The 25,381-nt window shown below is 46.1% G+C and overlaps 2 protein-coding genes across 2 annotated transcripts in view; one reads left to right on the top strand and one right to left on the bottom strand.

Moving 5' to 3' along the window:
• LOC149360790 (uncharacterized) overlaps positions 1 to 15,304 on the top strand; it is a 40,885-nt gene extending 25,581 nt beyond the window's left edge. Inside the window, exons 10-14 of the mRNA XM_089569396.1 lie at positions 4,312 to 4,350; positions 6,467 to 6,589; positions 11,653 to 11,691; positions 12,771 to 12,830; positions 15,084 to 15,304. Of these exons, the coding sequence (XP_089425522.1) occupies positions 4,312 to 4,350; positions 6,467 to 6,589; positions 11,653 to 11,691; positions 12,771 to 12,830; positions 15,084 to 15,302 (480 nt within the window). The 3' untranslated portion in view covers positions 15,303 to 15,304. The remainder of the gene's footprint in view (positions 1 to 4,311; positions 4,351 to 6,466; positions 6,590 to 11,652; positions 11,692 to 12,770; positions 12,831 to 15,083) is intronic.
• A 6,359-nt stretch (positions 15,305 to 21,663) lies between these two features.
• The window catches only part of LOC149360788 (uncharacterized), an 88,023-nt gene continuing 84,305 nt past the window's right edge, over positions 21,664 to 25,381 (bottom strand). Inside the window, exons 13-14 of the mRNA XM_089569395.1 lie at positions 22,962 to 23,021; positions 21,664 to 21,825 (exon numbers count right to left, since the gene is read on the bottom strand). Coding sequence (XP_089425521.1) covers positions 21,775 to 21,825; positions 22,962 to 23,021 — 111 coding nt within the window. The 3' untranslated portion in view covers positions 21,664 to 21,774. The remainder of the gene's footprint in view (positions 21,826 to 22,961; positions 23,022 to 25,381) is intronic.

Below are 25,381 nucleotides of genomic sequence, written 5' to 3'. Positions count from 1 at the left end.
ACCTCCCTCTATTGAAAACATTTAATTCTGCTCACTTCTTTCACAGTAAATTTCAAACTACCAAGTTTATTCGAATTGTTGAAACGCATCGGGTGAATTCTGTCCAAGCTTGTTTGGCGTTATTTTTTAAAGGTTAGCTCTGAATGTCCCTATACAAGTAAGTGCAATGGATGGGCAAGAAAACTGAGCTTACGCGGTCAATGAAACAGCGTCTTGGTTTCACACGTTTTGAAGAAACGAAAATTATCAACAACGGTAATAAAATATAAGCAGTCGCCTGTTCGCCTGGGTACACCTAGATGAGCACATAAACTGTTACCCAAGCAAACATGAAATCATTTATTAAGTGGTTATAGAAACACACAATAAAGTTACCAAAATTTCTGTTTACGGGAACATGATCATATTCCTCTTTTTCAAAGTAGACATCTATGATAAATAACTGCCTGTAATTGGCAAAACAGTTGTGATTCCATACATACATAGATGCAGAATACAGGCTGCGAATCAAAACTTTCGCGGAACTTCAAGTTCCGCCTTGGTTAAGCAAAGCTTATTCCTGCACAAGTTTTTCTTCCGTGGCCACATGAATGAGGGCTCGAAATTTGGCGAAGATGAATTCGAAGCCTCACTCTGGCATAAGCAGCAGTCAATATTTTTCTTATTCGCTCTTTGTGAGCCGTGCAAGTCTTCAGAGAGGTCTTGTCTATCTCTTCAAGGTATGCGATCAGAGAACAAAGTGGCGACTTCATGGTGAAAAATGTGCCGGTACACCATGAATTGATGCGGGAAAATGCTACTATGTTTTCATCACATCCCTGATGGGATCTATGAGGTTTTGTCGATCCCTGACGTATTCCTTAAGTGCAATGAGGGAAGCATACTCATCGTCATGGTTGCGAAGGTGAGCACCCTTGCACTGCGCGCAGGTTATGAACTTTAGAATTTTTTTCAAAACAAAACCGCCAAAGTAATAAAAGATGTAGCACTCAGTTGACGTGAGCTCTTCAATGAACAGGATTTCCGAATCATTGATTTCATCGACTTCGTTTTTCGTACCTTCCTTCTTGGCGTGTGCAAGCGGATTGACAAGGTATTCACAGTCCTCAAGTTCGCTACCTATTGGCCTGGGAGTATGAAGAAAGTGGCTGACGCTGATCAGTCGAAGTGTGCACTTCAAGTCGTACGCAGTGGGCACTGGCTTCATGAGCCGCACCACAGAAAAAAGGTTTTCTAGGCAGTATTGCATCAGCCTGCTCGTCAGAAGGAATTCTTACCCTTCACTGCCAAGAAGAACTTTTTGAAAGTGAAAGACAGCCGTTGTTGCAATTAGGACTCTGCTTGCAATGGTTTCCAGTGAGATCCAGTGCCCAATTTGAGTTCCCTGATCGTGTCTGTTGCCATACGCAGTGTGTCCACGGCGGCATGATATTTAGTCGTGTTTCTGCGGCTTAGCGCCATGGTGGGATGACGCGATGACTTTAAGGGCGTACCACCTAGAAAAAAGTTTCATAAACCACGCTGTTGTCTCGGCCTCAGGCTGAATCGCTCCTTCTTTTATTATGAAAAGGATAGCTGGCAGGGCTTCGTGGAAGAGTGGATGTAAGCATGAAACGGTTTTTTTTTTATCGGCGTAGCGGAATATTGTCTGCCGCTGCTTTTCCTGCTGGTCGCGCCAAAGCAATTGAAAGCTTCTCGAGGCCTTAGCTTGGAGCTCGCCGCCTCTGGCGGCACTGGCGGTCTTAGCCTCGTAAGCAGAACCCTGGCCTTGTGGATGCAGTCCAGCGGTCTCCTGCTCTGGTGTACAACTCGCAAAGCGCTCCTTATCCACAAGAGGCTTCCTAGCTCTCCTGGCGTCTGACTCTACAGCCCTGCTTAAACTGTTCTGAGGGCGACAGCATTGAAATGCAGAACTATGCTGAAGCGTACGCGCAGACGACTCTTCACAGGTCTGAAAGCTTGCTGCGCCAAACGGAACATCATTTCACGCTGCTCACAAGAGATAAAGCTCACACAGGTAAAGAAAGATCAGCATCACCACTGAGCGCTGATAAGGTGAAGTCAGAGGTGGTTCCTGGCCGTGCTGATGAGGGGCGCCACGGGACCTCTGCTCGTCGGCGCATGCATTGCGTAATGGTCAGCAATGACGCCAACTCACGCGGCGGCGCTGTCGCTTCGTTCACAAAGTAGCACCAGTACTGTTCGTGAGCATATTCTGGCTGCAGGACAAAACTTAGGCTCCGTCTGGCCGCGCTCTGGCATCGCCCAGCACGGGACTAGCGACACAATGTTCTTGAAACATGCGCTGCTCCGGTGGCAGGGCAGCACGTAGGCACCATGGGTGAAATGAAAGATTCGTCGTGGGGTGTACAGCGCGAACAAGACGAACGACGAAGCTAGAAGACTACACAGCCGAGCGCTGACTCAAAACTGAATTTTGTATTGAAAGGAGCAAACATATATACACAATAATCACGTGGAAAACAGGGCAAAGAGCATTGGTCCAGCAAAATCAAGATCAACAACAATCGCAACTCATCCGCCACGTGGCGAAGTCCGATCAAAGGCCCCCCGAAAACCCATGTGAAAAAAGTCATGAATTAACTAAAAATGATGCCTCTTTTTCAACTAACGCCAATTAAGGCTGGCTGACACATTGTGACTGGTTCTTCTTTATGAAATAAGCTTCCGTTATTTCCCTGGTCATTTCATCCCGGTGGCGAAACAAAATTTTAGTTTTTGCGACCAAGGGGCGGCACTATTTCTTTCCCACAATCGCGGCAGTGATCTTTAAGATGTGAATATCTGGAGTCTGAAAGTTAGTGAAGGTGTTCCCGCAGGCGAACGTTAATACAGCGACCTGTTAGACCAATGTAGACTTTTTTGCATGAGAGTGGAAGTTCGTAGACTACAAACATGCGCAATCTACCAACGGTGATCTGTGTGTAACCCGGAATTTCATCGGACTAACTCCTAACACCTTTTCACTGCGGTTCCTGATGGCACGGCAAAGCCCGCTCAACTTATATGGTGCTGAAAAAACAACATTAGCTGCAAACCTTCCCGCTGGATTTTTCAGATTATGTGCTACTTTGTGTATACAGGGAATGACCGCCATTTTCTTACATGCCTTGTCCCTCTTTGATTTGACGAAATCCGTCCTCAACAACCACACCAACTTTTCACACGTTGCCGAAATAACCGAATTAGGGAACCGTGCGGTTTTCAGCCTGCGGACCTGTAACAATACTCTCTCTTCGATACAGTGAAAACACGAATTCTGTAAGCTCGAGCGAAGGGCAGACACAGCAATTCCATTTTTGACATTTTTCAAAAAATATTATGATGAGTTGCGATTGCGGTTGATCTTGATTTCGCTTGACCAATGCTCTTTGCTCTGTTTTTCCACGTGATTATTGTGTATATATGTTTGCTCCTTTCAATAAAAAATTCAGTCTCGAGTCAGCGCTCGTCTGTCTAGTCTTGCTTCGTCCGTCGTCTTGTTCGCTGTACAAGTCCCCCCCCCCCCCCCCCCCCCTCCTGATGAATTATTACAAACTCGCCCAGCTATCCATCCTTCTTGAGAGTTTCGCCAAAGTTCGTTGAGGCTTGCCTGTGTGTTCTTCCTCTGTCCTGGTGCCAAAGCCATCCGTGGCACTCCACAACGAGAACTAAAAGCGCTTCATGCTTCAAGATGCCAAACGGGAAAACTTCAACTGACACCTTATAATGATGAACTCTGAGTTAGTGCAAAGTGATAGTTAAGAAGCTCCAGATAGTTAGTGGGGTGCCAGTAGAAGTTCGCGGAGATAGAGAGTTGGCAACTGGCGCAGGACGGGGTTAATTGGAAGGATATGGGAAAAGCCATTGTCCTGCAATATATGTAGTTAGGTTGGTGCTGATGCTGATGAAAATATGGGCTTGGGCAGGGCATGTAATGCGAAGGCAAGACAACCACTGGTCCTTAAGGGTAACGGAGTGGACACGAAGAGAAAACAAGCCTAGGAGGGTCGCCACAAAATTAGGTGGGCGGAAGAGATTGAAAAGTTTGCTGGGATACGGTGGCCGCAGCTGGCAAAAGCTAAGGCTGATGGAAGAGACATGGGAGAGGCCTTTGCCCTGCAATGGGCTGGTTATGATGATGAGTAACGATTCTTGGGCGTATAATTGTTAGCAGGAAATGTGCGACTGTGCTGTTACCCACGGCAGTGCTGCCTCGCTGGTCTCTTTAGCATACGTGTAAACATTTAATGGGCAGAGATGGGTTTTAAAACACTAAGCAAAATGCAAATTACACGCTGTCTGTTCCAGATGCTGCGTTGTGAATCCAAGGGTGGCACGCCGGTAGCGGTAAGTAATCGGCATTGTGTGTTTCTGCCACGCGTGAAAAACATTATGGGTTCTGTGATTTCGTTCATGTACGGTCATGGAATTTGGCTCTATGAAGGATGTAAATGAAAGTATTGTTATATAGTTAGATCTTCGTTAGCACCGATTATAGCGAATAATAGTTGGCTCAGATTGGCTTCGATAATGGGTTTAAGGTTCACTTTACTGTAGGATGCTTATATCTCTTACACGAAGAAATATTTACATGTCAGTGATATACCTAGCTGACCCAAACAGTCAAACATTGCTTTAAAAAAAGTCAAGCGGATGCAAGACTCTGAAATCATCTTCTGCTAGCTGTTTATCTTATCGGCAACGCATACTTGGAGCAGTTCGAAAGGTACTAAGCATAATAAGCTGCAACTTCAAACGGTAGTGCGAAGCCTTGTGACATTAGAAAGATGGATGCCTCATCCTCCCTTACTCGTTTTTCTCCAGTTTTCTGTCGGCCACCCTTTTGCAACTGTGTTTTTCGCTTAATAACCGAATCCCTTTTCTTGACAGTTTAAAAAAATAGATTACTTTCCCCTAGTTGCGTTATTCTGGGCGTCCTGCAGTAGGTGTATTTCGTCGTACATACCCGCCATTCATCGCTCGTACTTTCCGTTCCTTCGCAGAACCTGCACTCGGGGATATAGTCATCCGGGTACATTTTTGATAATAGATAGGGGGTAAGAAAGGACCTCGAGCCATGTAAAGAAGAACCTCCACCGGAGGATCTAGTACGAATTCCTTCAGTTGAGCGATGGGAGGCCGTGCTGGTCAGCTAGGACCCGGGCATTCACGCCTTGGCCACCGAGTGGGCCGCTCAGGTGGCCACCAGCCATGGTTTGGTGGCCATCTAGCGCGGACCATCTGCATCTGCATTTTTGACGGAATAAATGTTTTCTAATCCAAAATGCGTTCCTTCGCGTGTCCGCTGCACGTGGTACAGGATTCTTGCGCACGCGCTAACAATTACCGCTCTCGGGCGCGAGCGGATCGGACGGCTGTCGCATCGTCTCCTATGTCGAGGACATAGAATGACGATACGGCTGCACTGCCTGCTGCCACCTTTCCGGTAGCGAGCGCAGTGGTCCTCATCGGCGCGACGGCGTGCTCTCGGGACTCCGCGCACACGAGGTGACTAACTGATGGCGGCGAGCTTTCCCTGCCCTTCTAACCGCGGTAACACGTATTTGACCTCGCCCCTGTTCCATCTTTGCAAGCGCACAGCCTTCAGACAGGAGTCCGCACATACCTCTCGAAGGTCGAAGTTGCAGCTGTCTCTGTAATAAGATTATGTACTCGCGCTCTTAATATTAGGTGTTGGATTCTCGACTTGTATTGCATACAGCGCGAACAATATAAAAAGTAGCGCAAAAAAATAAAAACAGACTGCGCTGACCACAAGCCAAGGGTTTATTTAGGACACGAAGGTCTGTATACACAGAGCGATACGCATGCGCAGAACGATTAAATGGGATCGTTGACAAAAAAAAAAAAGAAAACTCACAAACAGCGCTAGTTGCAGCGAAACTAATCGAGGAAACCTGGTTGGAATTACGTTGTGAGAGCGCATATGTGACGGCTGTCTCACGCGGGTTTTTCTCGTCGGGCATGTCACAGTTGTCTGTAATTGGACACACTGACACCTTAGGATTTTTGTGTAATACTTTTCAATTAATTAGCCGCCGCAGAGGCTCAGTGGTTATGTTTCTCGGCTGCTGTCACAAAAGACGTGGGTTCGATCCCGGCCGCGGCGGTGGCACTTCGATGGACGCTAAATTCTAGAGGCCGTATACTGTGCGATGCCAGCGAACATTAAAGAACCTCAGGTGGTTTAAATTTCCCGAGGCCTTCACTACGGCGTCCCTCATAGTGTGAGTCACTTTGGAACACTAAACCCCCTAAACTAAACTTTTCAATTAAACGGTAAGTTGACGCTCAACGTTTTGCGTGTCACGTGTTCAGCGCTCTTTTGCGTACCACTCTGATCCAAACCAATTTGACGAAGTTTTAATCCCGTTAAACCATTCCCATGTTCTGCGGGTGCTGCTGCTGTGGCGTACCGAAATGTGCGGTGACACCGCGCCAGATGGGCGGTATCCAGCGCCCAAGGCATGTTCGCTGCGTGACCGGTCTCCACCGCCACCGTCCTCACAGCGCCGAGATGTTCGAGTCCTCCACCATCTACGACAATCCAGATCCCTTGCAGAAGGTGCGCATCCGCAGAGTGACAGGTCTATGCTCGTTTCCGCGGTCACTTTTGTTGCAGCAGTTTGTGAAGTGTCGAAGAAACTTTAAGGCGGAAGCCTTTAATGCCTCATCGTTGTAAGCAGGAGCTGTCGACAGAAATGTCACACTTTTCAATTGGTCGAAACGGTCGTGACGTCACAGTGCGCGAATTTCAAACAGGGCCAATTGTACAGTCGTGAAAAATATGAGTGGGGAACACAGTTGGAGCATTCATTTATTGATTACTGCGTTAGTATTTGTGACAAGCGCAGTTTTTCTCTCTCTTTAACTAGTTTTCGTCTGCGCCTACAATATCCCAATGTCATTGTGCAATTTAGTAGAGAAATAACGAAGAAATTTGCAATTTTCTGCGTGAAGTTTGTTCCCTCTCATATTTTTCACGACTGTAATTTGCCTACTAACCATGCAACCAATTAAAGGGATCGTATAGTGATGCTCCAAGTAATTTTGACTGAGTTTAGTTAATTGCTTAATTAACCAATTAGCCTAATTAACGTTTCTAGTCAGACCATGTAAATAAATAAAACCGAGTAGGAAATTGGCCAAGCTTGGGAATCGAACCCCGGTCTCAGGAGTGCGAGTCGAGCACGCTACCGCTCCACCATGCCAGCTTTTTTTTTTTTTTTTATTTATTGCCTGACTTCGGCAAGAACCACAGTACACAAATACACTTACAGAGCGCAATGAGCAATAATTAACATTATCCGCCCGGGGGTGCGTGGCTTCGTCATATTAAAACTCCTTAAGCGTCACCAAAGGCTCGACTCTTTCGAGCCACTCGGGAGCTTCAGGAGCAAGTTTCTGAACTTCAATATACTTATGCATGCACTCCCGAAAATAGATCCGTGCTGGCCGTGCATCAGGATCGCAATGATATCCTGCCATTCTGGAGCGCCAAATACAATGGAGGCCCATTAGCATAATGAGGTCGAATGGTGTCCCATCCTCACTCTCTACAGGCAAGTACCGGATACCATGAGCGTCGAGCGGAAATTCCTTTTTTAAAGTCCGTTGCAAGATGTCCCAAAAGTATACCCCCTCCCAACAGTGCAAAAAAACGTGGTCTATTGTTTCTGGTTGTTTACAAATTAAACAATGTGATCCCCAAGGTAGAAATAACTGCTTCCTTTCCAAGAATTCCTTTACTGGTAGTGTTCCGGTATGTAATTTAACGAAAAAAGTTTTTGCACTTGGCGGCACCTGCATCGCCTTCACACGCTTAAGTACGTCGCGTCCCTGGCCTCCATTGTATAAGGCCCTGTACATAGGTTGTGGAAGAACTACATCGCACAAATCTTTATACAACTTTTTCCTGCTAACAGAAGATAAATATTCATACGAAAATCGAACAGACAGGAATCGAACACTCGCGACAACCTCTCTAAAGTAACCAAAAATACGTCCCGAGAAACTTTCGGTTGTGACAACAAAGTCCGGCAGTGCATTTCCGAGCCTTAATTGGCACACAGTGCGCAAAAACGGATCGCTTACATCGCGCACAAAACAAAATCTGCTTACAATCTGCCGCAGAAATAAGTGTCCCAGACTCAGGCCGCCATCCTTCACCCGCCTAAACAAATTGGTCCGGCTGCAGCGTTCCCAGTCCGCAGCCCACACAAAAACGGCAAAGATCCGGTGCAGTCTCTGTACGTTCATCCTTGCACAATGCAACACTTGCATCACATACCACAGCCTAGACATAAAAAACAGATTGCACACTGTGGCCCTTGCGAAAATTGAAAGGTGTCGCCCTTTCCACCGTTCCACCTTTTCACGCGTGGCTTGCGTCTGTGCTTTCCAGTACGAATCGCTATCGCGATAACCGTCCAGTGGGACGCCTAAGTACTTTACTGGGGTCGTCACCCAGGACACGTGTGCAAAATTACCGGGTTTCGTTGGCCATTCACCGTGCCAAAGCCCCAGGGACTTTGACCAATTCACTTTACTACCGGTGATCTTGGTGAATTCTTTTACGCATGCCACGGCCTCGGTTATACCTTCCCGGTTCACTGTGAACACCGCGACATCATCCGCATAAGCCAGCAGCTTAACTTCTGCTGCCTGTAGCTGGAATCCTCGAATTTTTCCACTTTCTATGATATTCAAACACAACGCTTCAATGTAAATGCAGAATAGAAGAGGGCTGAGGGGACAACCCTGGCGCACCGAACGCTGCAGGCTAATGGGGGCCCCTAAACTCTTATTTACAATTAATCTTGTCGTGCAGCTCCGGTACGCCAAGGCCACTCCCTCGCAAATAATGGACCCTAAATTCACATGGTCGAGTATGCAGAACAGGATATCGTGCGAAACACAATCGAATGCCTTCTCAAGATCTAGCTGAAGGATGGCTACACAGCTATTTGTGTAATCACAACATTCCAGCACACACCTCGCTTTATGAATATTGGAAACAATAGAGCGTCCCTTGATCCCACACGTCTGGTGGGGACCGACTATATCCTGAATTACTGACTGTAGTCTACGGGCTAAAATCTTCATGAAAACTTTATAATCCACGTTTGTGAGGGCGATAGGACGATATGCTGTGACCTGCTTTAACTTTTCTGCGTCATCGGATTTAGGGATTAGCACTGTATGTGATTTACCATAAGACGGGGGCAATTCATTTTCTTTGTAGGCTTCGTTAAAAACTGCTGTCAGTACTGGCACTATTTCGTGTTTATATGCTTTGTAAAAAGCGGCGCTTAACCCATCAGGTCCAGGAGATTTTCCCAGGTTCAAATTTTCTATCGCTTGCTCGACCTCCGACGCAGTTATCGACAGTTCCAGCCTTTCTTTCTGTTCGCCATCTAATCGCGGCAAAGCGCCAAGAAACTTTTCCTTGAATGCGCTCACATCCACTTCTTGCTTTGCAAACAGCGCCTGATAATATTCAAGAAATGCCTGCTGGATATGCCCGCTTTCTCCAGATAACGCCCCGCCCCATTCAATCTGTTCAATGTGGTTTTGTTGAGCATGCGTTTTTTCCATTCCTAGCGCTCGTTTTGAAGGTGTCTCCCCATCAGCTATATCTTGCGCCCTAGCCCGCACCAGTGCGCCACGATAGCGTTCTTCTTCAAAGAGTTGAATCTTATTTTTTATTTGCCTAATGTCATCCATCCATTTTCCAGGCTCTTCGCTTTCTCTTTCGAGAAGTCTAGCTAGTAAAGATCTTAAATTGTCCTCCTCACGCTTCTCCTCTTGTCGTATGCAGCTTGACCTTTCGATTGCTGCTATTTTTATTTGTTGTTTGCAAAGTTCCCACTGCTGCCATACTTTCAGTTCCCCGCTCGGCTTTAATTTACTGATTTCTTCGTTGACTTTCCTGCTAAAGATGTCGTCTGTAATGAGCTTATTATTTAATTTCCACATCTCCCAAGAAAACTGATTTCCTCGTTTCTTTGTCCCTATCCCACACTTCACTAAACAATGATCCGAAAATGATACCGGTACTACATTGTAGCTACTGCATTTTGAAATAACGTTCGGTGACGCATAAATGCGATCTAGCCGTGCATGGCTTGACCGTTGAAAATGGGTGAGTCTCACACAACGCTCGCCCTCTAAACACTCGGCCACATCATCGAGGTTGCACGTGTCTATAATTTCTGAGAGTACTTCAGTGCTTCTGTCCCTAAATGCCGTTGCACTGGTTTTGTCACAGCCTCTCAGGACGCAATTGAAGTCACCCATTACGATCAGGCATTTCTCACAACTGAAGTGCTTTTGTACGCTCCACCATGCCAGCTCGATGGTTTGGAATGAACAAAGGTGCTTCTAGTGAATACGGTATCTTCGTTCACTCCCATCTTCCTCCCTTCCCGTTACGGCGAGGTTTAGGTGTCCACTGAGGTATGAGAGACAGATACATTTCCTTTCCTCAAAAACCAATTTACCGACGAGCAAGGCGTATTTGCCCGCGTTCCAGATTGGTCCAAGTTTTCGTGACATCACCGCGCGCGAATTTTGACGGGTGTACACCGAAATATGTGAGGCAGTTACTGCGCAACTTCCTTTCCTCAAATACAATTTTCGACTAGTGTCTACCAGTGTCTACTGAGAGATGTGAGACAGTTACTGCGTAATTTCCTTTCCTCAAATACAATTTTCATTTTCTTCATTACGGCCCCTCTTTCTTCTTTCAGTCCCACTTCCTCCCTTCCTGTACGGTGCGGTTAAGGTGTCCACCGAGATGACAGAGAATTACAGCGCCATTTCCTTTACTCAAAAAGCGTTGCGTTCAAAGGGCAACGCATCTCGCCGAACGTGTGGTGGCGTTCCTTAGACTCTGTGGCAGCGCTACAACACGCTGTCGCGTTCCACTCCTAAAGGCGAAGCTTAAGCGTCATTAACTGGCAGTTAATTAATGCACCAACAAAATGTGCAGTGAACAATCGCGTAGCAGAATGCAGTACTAAGGCTTTCGCCTTTCACCACTTTAGCCGCTAAAGTTCCTCGTAATTTTCCTAATGCGAACTTCCAGAGTTTTCGATCTCCTCAGTTTTGAACAACTGACCATATTTTCGCGGCTCACTTCTAGTCCTACAGGCCAGCGATCTACATCATGCGACCATGGATGGCAATTCACACTGAGGAGCAAATAAGCGAGACATTACTTGTTTGTCAGTGGATGTGAGGCACTAACATAATCCGGTAGTGCTGACGTTATTATGCTTTTGCATTGGAAGCTCACGATAAAACAATGCTAAAAGAATAGAAAGAAAGTAAACTCCGGAAAACTTCCCTGATGCCTCCACCACTGTAAACAAAACAAGACGCGTTCTTCCCACCAGACTTAAAAGTCAGGATGCTTTTGGCTATAACATACAGCGCCACGAATGTGTATTTATTGTCGTTATCGTATGACGCGCTCATCGCTCATTTCTGAAAAAAAATTGGAAACTTTTAACTGAAACACCCAGTGCGTATAGCTCTTGGACTTATAGTTTTCTTGTGAATGTAATTTTATCAGTTCCTGTAAGATGAGCACGCTCCTCAAACCGATTCCATGAATTTTTGCAGATGAAGCTGTGCGTCTCACATAAGCGCTCCTCCAGTGAGGTAAGTATGCGATTTCGAACAGCTATGTCAGGGTTCTTAAAGTTCTTAAGGGAAATAAATAGCGCACAAGAGAAGACGGGACAAGCGAGGAGACACAGACAAGCGCTGTGTCTCTGTGTCTCCTCGCTTGTCGCGTCTTCTCTTGTGCGCTATTTATTTCCCTTAAGTATGTCATACCAACATGCCCAAGCCTCATCATCTCTTCCTCCTTCCTTGCTTCCTCGCTGCTTTTATAATGAATGCATAAAAAGAACCGCATTTGTTTTATATTTTTGTCAGCTCATAGCTCAGCTACATTGCAATCGGACAAGCTGAGGTGAAGGTTAGCTGCAATTATTTTCTAGTTCATTTCGGTCGCGGCGGCCTAATCTTCGACAAAAAAAAATCAAAACAAAACAGACCACATTACTCGTGTTACTGAACGCTATAGATGTCACGGAGATATGATTATAGCGGCTAGCATAACTAAAAAAGCCAAACTGTGAAAATGGTAACAGATACGAGCGCAATACGCAGGAAGCACTACCTGTCTGTTTCAGTATCTTATGTATAAGCAATTGCAAAGAAGCGTGCTAATACCGTGTAAGAAAAAAAAGGTTAAGGCTGAGTCCTACACAATAAAGCACCTGAGGCTTAAAGCGTTACTGTAGGTGCCGGTACTAATCTCTGAGCTTAGAAGACTCTGATTTTGACATATTAGAGCTCGCGAGTCAGGTGCCAAGGTGGATTCTTTGAGGAACAGGGAAAAATAATGCAAGTTAAACGATGTCGCACAGAAATCACGTCCCTTCTTAAAGACGTTCCTCGCCCACCGGTTGCGTTAAGGAACTGCAAAAAGGCGTTTTCTGCAATCTCCAGCTCTTTAAACTTCTTGAGGGTGAGCATGACGTCCTTCTTTACTCCTGCGGCGGTGCTAACATAGAGACTTAGAGACACAAAGACTCGGCATAGAGACTATGTGTGCTGGCATAGAGACTTTTCAAAAGAACCGTGCTTTTTGCTGTCTTTTTCATCCCGAGTACTTGCTTAAACATTTTACTTTATCTTCCTTGTCACTTTACCTTCTCTCTATTACGCAGGCATTCATGGAGTACAGACATAGCCGCAAGATGGAAGAAAGAGAGACGGCGAAGATTGCAGTAAGCCGGCACTTTTCATTGTTTTGCAAGCTATCGGCGTTTCGTCAAAACTGCATAGAAAGGGAACCAGCGAAAACAGACGCAAGACAAGAACAAAGAAGGCACACACCACAACGCTGGACTTACAACTGATTTATTGCGATGAAGAATTGCTAATTTTAAAAGAATTTCCTGTCTGCGCACACACCCTACAAACAATACACTTCGCGCACCACATGTTGAAATGGCTACTATAATGATAAAAACTTGCACTCCTTTTCGGTGATAATCACGGACGGCTCACTGACGCATTTCTGCTTATTCTTTCTGATCATGAATGCCTCCAATAGCTCACGCTCACGTTTAGATTACCCCCGACCGATAATGCTGGCAGTGCGAAAACTAGGAGAACATTTGCAGTCCTTGACATGCAAGGCTAGATTGCTGCCTGTGCCAGTGCCCAAAGTTGTGCGATGTTGCCTCAGGCGCTCATTCAAGCATGCTCTGGTTTGGCTTATGTAGATTTTCCCGCATGACAATGGGATTGAATACACCACGCCCACTGCGCATGTGGTGAACATAGTCTGGTGTTTCGTTTTGCAAACACCAGTTCTGCGCAGGTCTGCAGCGGTTTGGGCAATATGAACCATGCAGGTCTATGCAATATGAGCCAACTAGCCCAGCAGTTTGCACTCGTCAAAACTGATTCACCTTCGAGAGGCTTGTTGCGGGCTTGGAACCGTTCAGGTTCCAGGGGACGTAAAATAAATGCCTAGTGATGGGGTTATAGATAAGTATATTTGAACGTGGATAAATATTTTATAAATGACGGCAATATGCGCTAGCAGAACTTGTTGGTCGTGTCGTTCCGGGATTGTAAAACTAACCGAATAGGCGATTGTGGCGTCAAGAAGTTTGGGCTTCGTATATGAGCAAGCGAGCAGATTGCAGTATCACAGTTACACGTAACAGGCAGACGAGAACCACAGCAGCAAAGCTACGCAAAGGGCTGCAGCTTTGCGATGATGTGGAGAAAAATTACTGGCTTTGGGTGACCAAGGCTGCTGCGAACACCTTATAGTGAGTCGGTATATGGAGAAGACGAGGCTTGTTGACAGAGATAGCTGTGACACAGATGAAAGAGAGTTTAAGCAGGAGTAAAATAACACTGTTATTATAAATTTTTTTATCCATTTCGAGTTTCGCAGTAGCCTCAATCAATGTCATGGTCCAGTTATCGCCGGGACCTCAAACTCAGCACGGAGGACAATAAATACGGATGAGCATGGCACATAAAGAGTTGCTATATTGTCATGCGCTCCCTGCTGACGCCGAAGTATTAAACGCAGGAAAGAGGCCGTAGGCTAGCTCGGATAAGCACGGAGATAGCCATTGAGCTTTATTACATCTTTTTATCTTCACTTTCACTTGCAGTGAGGTCTTGATAGTGTGATACCGACGGACTTGATTACAGTGGCGACGGGGCCGTAAGTTTTAGTACTGCCACAAGGAGAAAAAATGCGGTCAATGCTTTGCTGATGGCCGAATACTAGCGGGATCGCAGTTTCCGTTCACCAATCACAAACAGCGGCTGGTCGTTACGGCAATTCATTTGATCACACAGTGCTGGACGCATTGTTACACAAATCAAATGATGAAATTTTTTTTGGCTTACCATCGTAATACAGCATGCGCGATTACATGCGTTTTCTTAAATGGCGCCGAGGAAGGGACCTGTAGGATGCTCTTGACACCAACCGACAGCATAGCCAATGACAAACAGGCATGCGTGTGTGTTAAACTTTAGGGCTAGTGTGGCTGAACACCTTATTGCGTTCATTCGGATCGCTATCTTAGGCAGAAGCCTGGTTGTGGCCAGGGTGCTGAGGTGATGGGGCTAAGACAAAGCTGCTGAGGGCACAAAGAACGACCATAGCATTGTGCAGAGTGTACAGAGTGTACTATGTGGTGGGATCGGGTCCTCCAAGGAATGAAGTGATCAGAAGAGGCGGTTGTGCGGAAGATTGCGCTGTGACTCGGTGCAACGCTGGCACGGCCAGTAATTCGAGTATTGTAATGGTAGCTGCAGCACACCTGAGAACGGGGAACCTTAGTGGCGATTTGTGTGATGACTTCAACGGTGACATGGTGGCTGTTCCCTGAAAAACCCGCTATTGTAACGTGTCCAGCGCTATGTGAATTGCGCAACACATGCCTTTTTGACAAATATCTCTGTTGTATCGAATTCTACTCACCCTCTCCTCTCTCGCACAGAACTGCTACAACCAGCACTTAAACAGCCCTACCGGTGCGCCTCCAATATCAAGGAACACAGAAAGTGGTCCCGCGAGCGACAACAGCAACGATTTGGAGACGGAAGAGGTGACACTCACGCCGCTTACAACCGTCTCGCCGGACGTGGCCGAAGTTGGGGCCACCCTCGGCCCCACGACTACAGCAATGGAAGATCTGGAAACAGTTAAAGCTGAATAACAAAGCGCACTAGTGAATGCAGTGTGAACTGAAACCGAGAATAAAGAATGATGAATATGGCTGCCGCATTGTTCCCGTCCCTGTTTGCGGTAAACAGAAGCGTTCTTGCTTAATTTTCAACTGCGCACAACGAGAGGCACGCAGCCTCCACTTAGATGCCTCCAGAAAGCTTTAATAAAACGGATGCAGCGTTACCCCTTCTCTTTTACAATACCCCCTCTCCTTCTATCGTAGCGCCTTCGGCGCATTGTAATCTGGAATAAACGTGGTGTAAATCAATAAATCACCACTAGCCTTCAGCCTTTAGTTAGGTATGGGAATGAAGGAAGGGAATGAGGAATTCGCCATATTATTTCCTGAGACTCTTCATGCTCAACGTGGCACAAAATATACTGCTTGGCTACGGCTTCAAGTTGGCGCCAACGGTAACAGCCGAGAGTGAAGCAAGCAGAAGAACAGTTGCATTTTGTGTGGAGGCCGTGCGGTGTGTTTCTGTGCTCGAAATTTCGGTTTACGATACATCTAGGTCTTTTGCCAATTGCCATGCAATTATCTTCGAATTTCGGGATATTACCTCTACAGTTAGACGGTGTTAGTATGTCTTGGGTTTCTTGTGACATGGCTGGCAAAATTCGAAATTCGAATAACTGGAAGCAAGGGCAGGTTCACGAAACTTCTGGAAAGCGAAGATGGAAGAAAAGCGGTTCGGTTTAACTTGTAGGTATATTAGATCCCTCCGTCAAACCAGCACAGAGGACGAGATACCCTTATCCTTCTACTAAACTAAAATGCGTCTTGAAGACATTTTTGTGACTGTCTCGCAGATTTCGTGGCAAACACCACGGAATGTCGCTGCACAACTTGCCACCACTGCCATTCGCAGAAAAACAGCTCCAAGACTTTAACCGCAATATAACCTGCCAGAGGCAATCGTACAAACTAAAAAATGCCCCAAACACCTGTCCTTCCTTCGTCGGCTTTACTGCAAGCTCTGCTGCCTTCTTGCTTCCTGCAGGTATCTGTGTTAAGCACCGAACAACTCTCTTCAGCGGCTGTCATCTCTTAGTCACTTAAGCCTTTCAAGGGAGGCTCTCGCGATGCATAGAAATAGATATATTGCCGCTCTAAGCGCTACGAACAATTCCTGCATCGCAATAATGGTGAGAAAAAAAAGGGTGGTGGATGCTAAAATTGGCATATTGCATGTTACCTGCAAGTAGTCAGCGAAAACAGATGGAATACAGCGTAGTTCAGCAGGACGCCTGTTCTCTGCGCCTCCCCTAACATTAGCTTTGTTTCCTAGCAAGGCAGTCGTTATTTTCAGCTGTTAATAGAAATCAAAATGAAGAACAGTCGTGAGGTGCGTTTCTTACTGGAAGCCAAGGTTTGGTCAAGAACGCTTGTCGAAGCGTTCACCAGCTAAGCTTACCTCCCGGCCGTTGTTCTTTTTGTTCTGAATGGTCATGTGTCAAGACTTTCCACCTCATGTCTACCAATTTAGTTGTCCAATCATTTATCGGCGAAGGCACCGTGATTCAAGTAGCTTAAGCATGACACTGGGAATTTAGCACGTTGTTCCTAGATACTCAGCTTAAATAAGTGGTATGTCCCTGCTGCTGTTCCGTGTGGGGAACGGAAAAGATTAACTAGCAGGTCATCTTTCTAGTTAATCTGCTATATCCCTTCCAATACAACAACGCTAATTACGTGACATGATGCTGCACAGAATTACACTTTGTTATCACTCAGCGAAATAAACATGCGAGGAATGAAAGACAACACAAGACAGCGGTGCGTTATACTGTATGCCGACGTTTTGAAGATAATTTTGCGAGCTGTACCAAAGGGTGTATAGAAAGAAATGGGCGCTTACTCTCTGTAAACGACTCATCAATCATCGGAGACGAGAGAAAAGTGAGAATTTGAACGAAGGCTGAAATAGCTAGACGTGCACGAAGCTATTCACTGCCATCGACTTCCACTGGACGCTGCGCTCTGCCGTTGTCCTCTTCCAGCTGCCTATCGAAAAGTTTGTGTCCAGCTTCTGCGCGTCTGAGACATTAAATGAATACCGAGGAAAACTCCACCGAGATATTGTTCTCAGTCAAAATTGATTCCACGGTTCTTTCTGTGTATACTGATAACTTTCCGGCCGCAAAGGACGCAGTAATGGGCAATAAAATTGATTTGAATTTTTGTCAGCCAGTAGATTCAACCTCGTTACGTCCACACTGAAATGGGCTGATACCGCCATGTTGAAATAGGTAGCTTTGTAGCGTAGAACATGCTGCAAAAAGGCGGCCGCGACAGGCTCCGAAAACGCTGAACAGAAGGCATAACGACAGGCAAAACATTGTGCAACTGAGGCAGTTTAACGCAAAATCAAACATCAATAAAAAAATCCAAAGAAACAAAAGCAAAACAATTCTGCAACCTGCTACCCCAGCTAAGTTGCATTTGGAACAGCCTAAAAAATCGGAAGTATTTTTTTTTTTTTTGCCTGAGCAGGTTACATGTTTCTAAAGCTGGTGCAGTTAAAGTGATGGGAACAATCTCGAGACACTGCGAGAGGTAGAATACCTCGAGAGACGGCCTTCCAGCAGCCATGATTCGACAATGCCCTGCCAGAACTGGCTGCCGCTGCGGTAACTGCGAGGCTTAGCTGCAGGTAAGCTAGGACCTGATTGAGCCGCCTATTAGCATCACCGATCAAACTGCTGGCCGTGATAATACAATGGATGCATTTCCTGACTATTTTTAGAATTTTTCTCAATGTCAATAGCTCAAGCAGCGTCGCGTTCCTGCTCCTTGGTATCCCAGGCACCCCGTCAGATTATATACAACAACGCTACTGGATTGACCGAAATAAATTGTTTCATTACACCATGACCGTTTTATTAACAGGTACGCATTTCTAATATATAAAACAATAAATAATGCAACTCTTTGGTGTAAGCTCCAGGTGCTGGGTCTTGAAGCGAACTACTAGCTTTTAGTTTTTCAGAATGCGGGAAGGAATGACACATGCTGGTTTACCCTACTTTTGCTTGTGCTGCCATTAAAAGCTGCTGTGCGCAAGTTGCGGGATGGTCTCGAAAGTGCACAATCAGAGTGTACCGGGCTGCGCAAACGGTAAATGTCTCTACTATATCAGGTAGCATCAAGCTGCAAAATTAGCATAGTTCGTGGCTTGAAGAATGTTTGAAGAACCGACTGTATGCCTTTAAAAGCGGATATAAATGTTTCACGCATACATTTACGAAACTTCAAAAAATTTAAGGAAAAGCAAATGCCGAACAAAGATACTGTCGAAATACGCACCAGGTGGTCGCTTCACCTATCTCACTAAGATGCCTCTGATGAATGGGACGATTAAGCGCACAAATAACACAAAAGTACTGATGGTATTTTAGAGCCTGTCACACACAGGATACGCAAAGCGAAAATGATTGTTTTGTTTTGACGCTGAAATGCCCGAGTGTCCCCATTACGTTCTAGTGTTTCCTTGCGTCGTGCTAGTGTTTCGCGGCTCCGGCTTGGCGGGCGGGCACTTCCTGATGCCGCCGCCGTTGTCTCATCTAACCAGGGCTGCGAGCTCATACTTCAGGATCTTTCCAGCTCTGAAGCTTTCACTATTTGAGGCCAGTCTACTCTGGATCATTACGATGTCGCATATCCAGCATTCCCAGAGAAAAAATATTGATAATCGGAAAATTGTAAGATACTGTTTGAAAATATTGATACTTTATGTAGCATTCTTCTGATGTGTGGCAAAATCTTTCCTTTTGAAGTGTTTCCATCAGTCGTATCGAACAGTAAGGTTGCCATAGAAAACCAATGGGAACGTTTTTGGCAGTAGCAAAAACGTTAATATAAAAAAAAGTAAAGACGGCCGCCGGATGGTCTGCGGATATATTGATTGTTAAAGTGAAATCTTACATTATATTGTCAAGAACAGGACCGAAACCAAAAGGGCGAGGCACAGGCCGCAAACAGTGAAACAGCGTCCCAGCTGCGAGAGCACGCGAGTCCCTCACTTCTTCGTCCTCTAGGCGCCGCCCGGGGACACCTGGCGGCAATAAGAGAGAATTAGTTCATATAAACGGTTTCCCGCTAAAAAAAGAATTTTGTCGAGAATTGTTGGGCACCAGGCTCGCGGGCGCGTTCGCGGGATGACGTTCACGAAGCTCCTCCGGGTGCTGCCTGGGGTTCTCATCTTCTGTGCCACGGAAGCGAGTGAATGGGTGGCTGCACGCTCACAAGCCACGCGCCATGAATCACACAGGGCTATATCATAGAGTTTCTTACTATTACCTAGAGGGAAAGCTGGTGGCGCTGCACTTCAGCCACCATGGACGCTCAAAGCATCATGGGGCGGTGAGCTACTTGTTGCGGAACAGTCTTACTTTTTCGGGAACATGGAGTGGCACTACTGAGATGTTTCATTCCGAAAACGCTGTTCGTGTGTGCGCAGACGACTTTCGCGCGAACGCAGTGTGCAGAACACATAGTAGTGAAAACGCGACGACACACGACGCCAATAAAAGGTTTCACTTTTCTGAAATGCCATTAAAAACCTCTTATATTGTTTAAGCAACAACATTTTTTTTTAAACATATTTACTTTTAAAAGTGCGCCTATTAATTACGAAATATTAGTTTTTGTAGTGTTCATTACTTGGCCAATAGGAGAGCTAGCCGTCCCATATTTTGGGCGAACTTTGCACTTAAATGCATTCCTGCTCGTTTGTTGCAATTTACAGACAGGATATTGAACGTTAGGACATTCTTGATTATCAAATAGCGTTTATTTTTGCATTATTTTTTGGCCAAAAGTTGAAGTTTTGCAGTCAGTAGCTCACCGCCCAATGATGCTTTGCGCGCCCTTGGTGGCTGAAGTGGTCACGAGGGGTCTTCATGCAAACTCCCATAGACGGGCTGCCAGCTTTCCCTCTAGGTAATAGTAAGAAACTCTATGGGCTATATAGTATAGCCAAGAGATACGTGGCAGTTGTTGCGGCGGGTGCTCACGCCACTCTGTGGAAGCCTGAAGTTTCACGTGACTGCGATCAAGTTTGACTTCATTTCCAACTAGCAGCTAGCGCTCTAGCAGAACGGTGGAGTGACGCAGGTCAGAAGGAAAATGAAAGCCAAGCAAGCCATATATTAAGTGAGCATCAGCAATAAGACAGCATGAATGTTCTTTTCCGGATACGACGGCGTGCCGACGCTGCGTCATGTTTTCTGCGTAAACGCTTGTAACAGGGAATTAAAAGAGCCGTAAACCACCAATTGCTTCTGTATTTCCCAGTTCTCGTATTCCCACTGCCCCGTTTTTGAGCACGAAATGCTTTTAGCTCCCGTTGTCGACAGTGTGGTGACGTCACGCCGAGACCGAGAGCTAACATGCGGGCACTGAATTACACTCATCCGGGCACTGAATTGCACTCATCCGGGCCCTGAAACGAGAACATCCTGGCACCGTACGAGATTTAACGAGACTCATACGTTATCTCTTAGGGGCTTTGAGAGAGGACCGCTTAGAGCAAGAGGGGAGCTTCAAGGCGCGAAGGGCTTTGGGCAAAAAAACTGCTTCCGCGCCGTCCCCAAGGATGGCGCTGCGGTCCCACACTCACGCATGTAAATGACCGGCCGCTGGGCCTTCAGATCATGACGCTTCGCCCTTTGGCAGGCAGATACGCTCGCGGAGTATTCGAACGTGCTGCATATACATTCTTGTCAGGCCTGCGTTTCGTGGTGTCCGCGCACGTTTCTGCATCGTCCTGCATTTCAATGCCGCCACCGTCACAGCTGCTTAAGGCGAGCAATAGAGCCTTATGAAAGGAGAGGTAGGAAGCGTCTTGCGGAAAACGATCGCTTTGCGAGTGATACGCCACAGCAGAAGACTAACTGCTCGCCCCTGCCAACAACACCATGATTATGCGGCCGCTCCCGAAAGCGACAAGGCCGCCACGGTTCGCGGCTGCCTACCTAAGCCCGCACTATTGCAGGCGATCGCTTCGACGCAACAAGAAGAGTGTGGTGTGGTGTGGTGTGTTGAACACTAGACCCATTTCATGATTTTGACTAGTACCATCTACAACCAATGTGTTATGCCCGTAAACCTTTCATGCTTACTCTACTCTCGGTTACGGGAGAGGCAGAGATTCTTTTTTTTTATGCGGCCTGGGCACCATGCATACGGCAAACCTGTTTCAAACTGTGCGACCTCGGGTTTCATCATAACCATGGTTCTTGCCTATGTTAAAAGAACTCATGCAAAACACCACGCAAGGAACGTGCTCTGTTAGTCCTGAAATGCAGTTTAGTTTATTCTCTCGATGAGATGCAGGCTTGTTTATATGCCAGGTTTCATTCAGTTTATCTTAAATGCTAGGTGTGCGCGTATGAATATTTAAAAAAAGTGAGAAATTGCGTGGCTCTCTCCGTGAACCTTGAGAACTTGGGCTCTTCTAACGGGCCCTCTTGATACCTGACTGGCGGAACAGCTTGCTTGCACATTCCTGGAAAACATTGCAGGGAGTGAAATCAACGAAAACAATAAGGAAACAGTAGCGACAGGCGCAGTACAGTGTTTTTTTTATCATATACGACAAAAAACAGGGGCTTCAAAAATTGAAGAAGAATACCTTAATGTAAAGTAACAATAAAAGTGCGTCATGTGCACGCACTGTATAGCGGCGAGCTTTGCGTTTGTATCACTTATAATTGCTTGGTACGCTAGCTAAAGGTGTTGCCAGATATATCGAAGACACAGCAAGTCACGGTATCGAAAGCACAGCGACAGACTAGCTGCAAGCCTACTGCAGTTTCTCGGAAAGGATAATGTACAGCCTTTGTCGAAATTATGCAGCTCACGATATTTTGTTGTAGGCTATTCGCTGAAACTCCTTTCACACCACCAGTTTTACACATCTCAACGAAGTGAGAGAATCTTTCGTCCCCGTTCTGCTAAAGCCTAAGGCCTCCGTGAGTTCCAGGTGGAAATCTCTTGAGCTGTGTATGTGTATCTTGACCGATGCTGTACTTCCTTCGAAGCAGAAACATGGGCGCGCTGACTGGAAAACTACCGCAAAAGGAACCGAAGCTCAAGCTAGTTTTGCTGAATTGCGCTGAAGAATATCAATTTAAGGTCCACAAACTGGAATTGTATTCATTATTTGATGCCTGATTCTAAGCAATGTATATTCGTGCCCAAGGAGACATAGCATATAGACAACTCACTGTATAAGATGCGCAAGTCTAAATGGCTGCCTTCGTAAGCAGCTGCTTTAAATATTTCACGAGCAAAGGTCTTTTTTTTTACCGGCTAGTTACCGGAGCCGCGACTGCGGTATCGGAGCTCACATATCATAAATGAGAACACAGCCCCTAAGGCAGAAGGAGAAGATGTACTTTTCGTCCTCGCTGGCAGTTGAGTGTTCACAATGTCTCCAGTATCAACATATCTGAATTGTGCATATCTTAGGAGTAAACTGTCCGTTCACAACAAAGATGTTGCAGACAAGGATGCGGGTTCCATTAACCACCGCCTTTGTGGCAGAGTATCCGAGCTAGTTCAATTAATAAACAGGCTCCCTTGTTTACCAAGTGCTTATCAGAAGCTTTGCTTTCTTAGTGCTTATAAAGACGTACTTACAGCTGCGCTGTTCGATCGGGAGTACATGGTCCGGAGTTTTTCTTCGTATCGGCGAGTCACCTGCAGAAACAGCGACTAAGAGTTTCCTTCAAAATATTGCACACTAGGCTTAGGATGCAGGAGTACGGCATTTAACAGAATAAGGCATACGGTCCCGTTTGAGAACGTTTTCTGGCTTGTACGATTGCATTCCCACTATATAGGCTATAAGGATATCATTTCTTGGAGCCTTGAAACACCACTTTTGGTGAGCATTGATACAAACGACAAGAGAAGAACGTTTTTAAAACACTATCGACGGGAAGCAAGATGAAAGGGCACAGCTTTATGACGCGTAATTAAACGAGCCCTCGATAGCTCCCTATTCTACCGTGCTGTTTTTGCACCAGCCGGAACGCTAGCGGTGTTCGTAACGCAAGAAATGAGAAAAAGATGTGGCACCTTTAACAAAGAGTTATTGTGGATTTGTTTCGAAAATTTTCTATTTCACCTGAAAAACTCTTACACCACCACAAATATTAGATTTTAAACCGGGCTTAAGTGAACCCCAAAGCACCGCGAAGAACCCTGTTTGTTTAGCACTTATTATAACGAAGGTCCCAACTTTGCTGTGATCTTTAGTTCCTATACATCTCTAATGCGAAGCACCCTCCTCTTAGTGCATTATCACTCGCGAAAAGCGACTTCACAGTGCTGTCCTACTACTCTGTGGCATCTGTTGCATCCCACTGAGCAGTGTTTCCCTTTATCCATATATGATAAGGTGAACCAGTGTTTACTGGCAATAAACGCTTGACTAGCAAATATACTGCTTAATCAACGTGAAGATTTTGACCTTGATTTTAAAACGCGCCTCACGCTTGGCACAACCAGGTTTCGTTATCAAGTAAGTTTAACTTCGGCCGCTATTTGCAGATTGGGAAGCGCAAGCAGGCTTACATGTCAACGCGGCAGATTATTATACACTAAAAACGCAGTACAGATTAAATCAAAATGCGTGGAATGTTCCAAGCTTGTTGAGAGTAATATTTACTGCGAGCGAAACTTTGATGAAACCATAAATGTTGGCAGAAGATGGCTCCTTCTACTGCTTCATGCGCCTTGACTCGCGCAGTATGTGCCACAATGAGATTGCTTTAGCATAAAGCTTACAACCACCACTACCGCTCACGGCGTTTCGTGCCCCGCCACGGCGCAGGCGCTGATTGGAACCAACACGGCAGAATGGCGCGTTATTGACGGGAACGTAGCGCCACCAAGCGCAGTGATGTGGAGCTGTATGCCGAAGGAGGTAAGAGGTAGTGGTCGCGGTACGCCCTCTACTGAAATTATCTATTACAAAAAAAAAGGGCCGGAAACCTTGGTATGTCTTGCATACGAAGGTTACAATACTGCTGCGCGAAAACTCTATGCTGTAAGCCGCCATCAGGCAGCACTTGGTAACAGCATTTTGCGCACGGTACGTCTACGAAACACCGTGTTTCGTCGATGATACTCATTGGGCTCCCTAAGAAGCAGCCCGTATTGAAGACGCTTGAATTTGATTGCATACGCCAAACACTGCGATGGCTTATTGCTACCGCATTTTGCGAGAAAACCCTAGGCCGCGATTTTACTTCAGAGCAGTGGCAACCGACTTCTCTGATGTAGACGAAATGCAAACAGCTCATGTATGTAGATTCCGAGGCATTGTCTTACAAAGGTAAACACAGTGCTAAATTCAACACAAACCATTCAGAAAGGCTGACTGGAGAGCTGCCGTCCTGTCCATCTTTTTGTGTGGTTTGTGCTAAATTTAGCGCTGTTTTTATTTTTGTTAGACAATTTGCCAACTAGCCCAGCAATATGTACTGTTAAAGATTCTAAGATATGTGGAAGACTACTATCTAGTCGAAATTGCGGGATGCCTCGCAGCCCACAGCGTCGTTGTACGCAAAATCAATCTAGCGGTCGAGAGATCGATCATTGACTCAGAGTCATTAAATAGGTTTATGGTTAATGAGAGTTTATCGTCCTAAAGTGACTCAGACTGCGGCAGTGAAGGGGTCCGGAAATTTCGACCACTTGAGGTTTGTTAACGTGCACTGACATCGCGGAGTACTCGGGGCATTTTGTATTTTTTTCGACCCCGGCCGCGGCGGCCGAATTTTGATAGAGGCGAAATTCTACATAGAGTCCGTGTACTGTGCGATGTCAGTGCACATTAAGGAACCCCGGGTGGTCGAAATTTACTGGCCCCTTAACTCACTACGGCGTCCCTCATAGGCTGAGTCGCTTCGGGACGTTAACACCCAACGAACAAACAAACAAAACATACAAACATTTTGCATTTCGCATCCATCGAAATGCGACCGTCATGGGTGGGATCGAACCCGCGTCTTTGGGGAGAGCAGCTGAGCGGCATAACCACTGAGCCACCG

Source organism: Amblyomma mixtum, chromosome 2 (genome assembly GCF_055824585.1).
Source record: "Amblyomma mixtum isolate Tamu chromosome 2, ASM5582458v1, whole genome shotgun sequence".
Classification (NCBI taxonomy): Eukaryota; Metazoa; Arthropoda; class Arachnida; order Ixodida; family Ixodidae; genus Amblyomma; species Amblyomma mixtum.
Note: the sequence above shows the minus strand (reverse complement) of the source record. Positions and strands in the feature narration are given on the sequence as shown.